Source organism: Lampris incognitus, chromosome 9 (genome assembly GCF_029633865.1).
Source record: "Lampris incognitus isolate fLamInc1 chromosome 9, fLamInc1.hap2, whole genome shotgun sequence".
Classification (NCBI taxonomy): domain Eukaryota; kingdom Metazoa; phylum Chordata; class Actinopteri; order Lampriformes; family Lampridae; genus Lampris; species Lampris incognitus.
The window spans coordinates 20,808,736-20,814,735 of NC_079219.1; the positions used below are offsets into that span (position 1 = coordinate 20,808,736).

At 47.6% G+C, this 6,000-nt stretch overlaps 1 protein-coding gene across 1 annotated transcript in view; it reads right to left on the bottom strand.

Moving 5' to 3' along the window:
* The window catches only part of si:dkey-22o22.2 (neural-cadherin), a 178,092-nt gene extending 172,511 nt beyond the window's left edge, over window positions 1–5,581 (bottom strand). Inside the window, exon 1 of the mRNA XM_056286943.1 lies at window positions 5,506–5,581. Coding sequence (XP_056142918.1) covers window positions 5,506–5,581 — 76 coding nt within the window. The remainder of the gene's footprint in view (window positions 1–5,505) is intronic.
* Between the last annotated feature and the right edge of the window lie 419 nt (window positions 5,582–6,000).

Below are 6,000 nucleotides of genomic sequence, written 5' to 3' on the forward strand. Positions count from 1 at the left end.
ACTCAGCACTCAAACGCTCCCAAGAACAGTCTTAATAACGAGCTGGTAGACACACATTACAGCGATGTGTCAAAATACACTAACTTGGTTTGACTGAATCTTTTTAATAAAGAATTGCAGATAGGTACAACACAGATACGGAGACTGTAAGGGTACCACTGTTGGTGTGTCCCAAATCATCTTTTCAGTCTGAGAGCTATGTTCTTCCCTTGCACGTCATTGTCATTGTGCGTGCGTGTGTGTGTGTGTGTGTGTGTGTGTGTGTGTGTGTTTACCTATCCTAATGTAGACCAAATGCCCTCATTAGGATAGAAAAACCAGAAACCACCTACCTTGTGTGGACATTTTAGAGGTCCTCATAAGTAAAAGGGTCTATTTTAGGGTTAGGACTTGGTTTTAGGGTTAAGATTAGAATTAGGGTTAGGTTAAGGTTAGGGTAAGGGTTAGGAAATGAATGTAGTCAATGAGGGGTCCTCATAAGGATAGTGAAACGAGTGTGTGTGTGTGTGTGTGAGTGAGAGAGAGCGAGAGAGAGAGAGGGAGGGAGTGAGAGAGCGAGAGAGAGAGAACGCGTGATAGCGAAGTGGCAACTTGCATACGTATGCAGACGGGATTAGAAGCGAGAGACTGTGAGGTTAAAAATACTCCATGTGTCTACCGCTGCTCGCTAACACGCTAGCTAGACCTCAGGTAGAGTGGGCGCATATGACAACTACCAGGCACCCAGAGAGGCTCAACAAAGCCCTAAACACACACACACACACACACACACACACACACACACACACACACGATTGTAATACAGACAGCGAAAACCTTTACAGTCAATTTCAAATTCTAAAATAGATAGAAAACAAAGACTGAACATAAGAGAGAGCAAGCACACACACAAAACAAACACACACACATACATTTAGAGTGCAAAGTGTGTGCATGTGCACGTGCATGCACAAAATGTGTTCCAGTGTGCATGTGTAAACAGATCAAAGATGTGCGCTTATGCAAAGAGACGCATACTACATGCCTCTATGCACAACAACACACTGTACCATGGCCAAGCCCTCCAATTAATTGAATCTCACGTTAGGTTTTATTATTCTTCACTTTTCAGTACGTTTGTAAATTATGGCGACATTGTTGCAGCTCATATATGCCATACAACTCTATGTATACATACACATGTACACATACATACATATACATACATGTATACATAAAAGCAGTGTACAGCAGTGGCGGCTGGTGCTAACAATTTATTTTTGGGGGGGTGCAATTTACCTTGGTGCAGCACACCTGACAGCTGCTTTAATGTCCACACAGGCAGTTGTCAGGTGTGCTGCGCCAAGGTAAATTCCCCCCCCCTAAAACAATTGTTAGCACCAGCCGCCACTGATATACAGTCAAAATCAAAATTGTGGGTACACCCTCTAGTCAATGTTTGATGTGTGTCCTTTTCAATAAAACAATTTTGTGACAAGAAACAAGACAATGTGTGACTTTTCAAAACTGTAAATGTTAATAATAACACATCTGTGTACACACACTGTTATTGGTACCAGACTTAAGTATCTTAGCTTAGCTTAGCTTAAGGTTGTCCGTCGTGTCCGATGATGACAATCCTGCCTGTCACTTGTGAGTCTTTTTATGGCTGTAAAGCCCAATCCGCGACCCACACTGTCTGCCACAGACAGAACAGGTGAGATCACTGACTGGGGGTGTAGGTGTGGTACTGGCTTCATGTCTTCAGACGTCTCCTGGTCCGTCGATCACCTCGGTCCTTCTCGAGCTTTTGCACCCCTTGTTGACAGAGCTACCGCCAGATGGAGCGTTGGGCGGCAGTGTCCTCCAGCTGGCTCGGGTTCAGGCCGCACTTTTTTATGATGGTCTTCAGTTGGGCTTTGTACTGTTTTTTCTGGCCCCCTGCCAAGCGGCGGCCAAGATGTAGCTGGCCATACAGAGCTTTACGCGGTAAGCGCTCCTTTGGCATCCTGATGACGTGACCGAGCCATCGAAGTTGGTGCTGGGTGACGGTACCCTCCATGCTGATGCAGGTTGGTCTTGCGGAGTATTTCAGTATGGGGCACTCGGTCACGCCAGGTTATCCTCAGGATGCACTGTAGGCATCTGATGTGGAAGGCCTCAAGCATCCTGAGGTTGTGGCTGTACAGGGTCCACGCCTCACAGCTGTAGAGGAGAGTCGTGATGACAACTGCCAAGTAGACAGATATTTTAGTGTGGAGGTTGAGGTCTTTGTTTTGAAAGACCCTTCTCCTAAGTCTGCCAAAAGAGGATGACGCTTGTTTAATCTGGTTTTGTATCTTCCTGTCGATGCTGCAGTCGTCAGAGAGGAAGCTGCCCAGGTATTTGAAGGATTCCACTGTTGCAAGTGGTTTGTCGGAGATGGTGAAGGTTGGTGAATGAGATGGAGGAGTAGATGCCCACTGGCATACTACTTCAGTCTTTGCCATGTTTATAGAGAGCCCCATCCTACCATACGCCCTTGCAGCAGCTGCAAGGGTAGCTTGCAGTGCCTCCGATGTGTGGGCCACAACTGCACAATCATCTGCGTACTGTAACTCGATGATGTGCTCATATGTCATTTTTGTGACCGCTTGGAGCCTACGGATGTTAAATAGGTTTCCATCTAGTCTGAAGTCCACAGTAACCCCACTGTCCTTCCTGATTTCCTCGTGGAGCAGCAATGTCACACACAGGAGGAATCTGTTAAAGAGAACCGGAGCAAGGATGCACCCCTGACGTACCCCAGTGCACACCCTGAAGGGCTCGGATTCCTGGCCTCCAATGGTCACACGTGCCATCATCCCCACATGAAATCTCTGAAGGATGTTGACGAGCTTTCGTGGGCAGCCAAACTTCAGGAGGATGTTCCATAGGATGTCCCTGTTGACTGTGTCGAAAGCCTTTGACAGGTCGATGAAGGCTATGAAGAGGTCCTGCTGTTGCTCCCTACACTTCTCCTGGAGTTGCCGTGCTGTGAACACCATGTCCACAGTACTCCTATTCCTCCTGAACCTACACTGTGACTCAGGCAACAGCTCCTCTGAGATGTTTTTTACCAGCCTGTGTAGCATGAGTTTGACCAGGACTTTTCCAGCAAGCCAGTAGTGAAATGCCGTCTCCAAAGGTCAGGAAAGAAGAGGCTTGACTGTACCCGGCTAGAAAAGGCTGAGGTCCAGAACAATCTCCGCCTCTCTCTGGCTGAAAACCTGGAAGACATTGAGCTTCTCTTGAGCACAGATGATTCCATTGAAAGGAAATGGTCTTCTGTGAGCTCCAGACTCTACAAGGCAGCATCCCAATCCATCGGTTACAAGAGCAGAAAGCACCAGGACTGGTTCAGTGACAACACAGGCACAAATACTATCATACTCAAAGGCATGCATAAGCACATAGTGCTGTCCTCAACAATTCCACATCAGCTTCACTCCGGCAACAATGGCAAGCATCCAAGAGAGAGGTGCAGTCAAAATTGCGTGCCCTGCAGAATGAGTGGTGGATATCGAAGGCAAATGAAATACAAATCCATGCCGATAGATATGATATGCACAACCTTTATGATGCAGTGAAAACCATCTACAGCCCAAGAAACTGCTCTGTCTCCCCCCTTAAGTCTGATGATGGTACCACCCTCACAAAAGATCAGAAACTCATCACAAAAAGATGGGCAGAACATTTTGAGACTCTTTTGAACCAGCCCTCCCCAACAGATCCCTCAGTCTTGGATGAACTACCTGTCCGCCCCGCCATCCAAGACCTTGACCTTCCACCAACCTTTGAAGAGGTTCATTGTGCAGTTAGGTCACTGAAAAATAACAAGACCCCTGGCCCTGACAGTATCCCTGCAGAGATTTTTAAACAGGGAGGCTACCTCTGCGCCCGTGCACTTTTCCTGTTCATCTCACACGTATGGAAGAATGAAACTGTCCCTCAGCAGTGGAGGGATGCTAACATCATCTCCATATATAAAGGCAAAGGAGACAAGTCCCTCTGTGGCAATGACTACTGGCTGTTGCATTTCACTAGACTTAAGTATCATAAGAATATAAACTGACATTAGTGACCGAGTTTCCTCTTGGCCTGGGGTGGGAGTGGGGAATTGAAGGGGGGGGTGGCCATTTTGTTTCAGCAGGAGTCATAACTCCCTCCTGAATGCTGTCCCTTATGGCCCTTAAGGAGAGCAGTTCAGAGGAGATGAGCCGAGGAGAGCGTCTTTTAAACGGCACCATGACCTTGACTCGGAGACTCAGAGGGTGCGGAGGGCCATTTCTGCCCTCCCTTTATTTAATAGTGAAACCATTTCCTCGGGCTGACTCGGAGGGTGGGGAGGGGTGGGGGTTGAATTAGCCGCCAGTAAAAACGAGAGACCAGAGGGGAGGAAACTCGTGTCATTGTGGAGTTTGACGGACAGACCAGGGCTCCTGAGACAGGGAGGAGGACATAACAAGATTTTCCACGGCTGCTTGGATTAGGGAAGGTCAAACGCTTGCATGAGCTGACATATCTCCGCTGTTCATGAGATAAAAACGCACAAGTTAAATGTCGGTGTTGAACCTGTGCTTGATAGAAACGCTTTCACGGCGATACATCTGATAATACGTAAGGCTTTAAATTTTATGCAACGATCAGCACTCTTCTAAGTGATCTGTTCTCCCTCTGTCTATGGCCCAGCGTGATCTCCTTCCCCCGTCTCTCTCACATACATTATTCCCACCTCTGTTTGAGCTTTGCACACCATTCCTCCATTTACTCACTCTCTCCATCCCTCTTACTGTCTTGAGTGTAAATCGCGCCTCCTCTGTCTGACCATTCACCCCTCCCCTGCAGAAAGGCAGAAGGCCACAGCTACACATCAAAGCCACCCACCCACACACACACAAACACACACACACACACACACACACACATCCGCAGTGCAAGGCATCGCTAACGAGGAACACTTCAATATGTGCTCCACTAAAGCCCTCTGCCTATAACACACTCGGTCTCTTTTCTCTCTCTCTGTCTGTTTCGTACTTTCTTTCTACTTCTTTTCCCCATTAACCTTGAGCACTAATGTCGGTGAGCCCCTGTTGACTACAGCAAATTGAACACCTATCTCTGGCAGTGTTTGTGTCCTGCTCTCCTTGGAGAGCTACTCAAGACCTCATGTACATTACAATTGTGTGTGTGTGTGTGTGTGTGTGTGTGTGTGTGTGTGTGTGTGTGTGTGTGTGTGTGTGTGTGTGTGTGTGCTGGCCATGTGGTGATGGCCTGGTAGCCTGTCCAGGGTGTCTCCCCGCCTGCCGCCCAATGACTGCTGGGATAGGCTCCAGCATCCCCGTCACCCTGAGAGCAGGATAAGCGGTTAGGATAATGGATGGATGGTTTCGATAACACACACACACACACACACACACACCACACACACACACACACACACACACACACACACACATACACACACACACACACACACAGTAGATCAAGGCAAAAAATATTTCATACGTTCAGAATACGCTATTTCATTCAAAGCAGTGGAGCTGGATCCCCCTGTCATGAAGGCCGCCATGTTCATCGCCATGTTCAGACCATGTGACCAGGCGAGCTCTGTGCTCATTGGCTAAAGATGCCGTTTTGTAATCTTTAGTTCATAACCTAACCGCAAGGAATTGTTAACATGAGTTGTCTTACGGGCGGCGTCGTTGTCTGCATCCGCTGGACAAGCCTTGATAAGATGATAGTGTCTTATTACAAGGCAATGGATATACGGCAGTCCCTTGTCTGCTTGGTGCAGTGAGCGGCTGGCAGGTCGAACATGGAGGATCACTGACATGCCTTACCCGGCAGACGCAACGGGACAGTCTGAAACAATTAGGTCTAAAAAGAGAATAAAAGACCAAAGAAGAAAAAACCTCGAGATCGACGAAACAAACCAGGGTGAATATTGGTGTGGCCTTCTCAAGATGGAAAGCTCTGAAAAAGCAAAGAGGATTTGTAAAT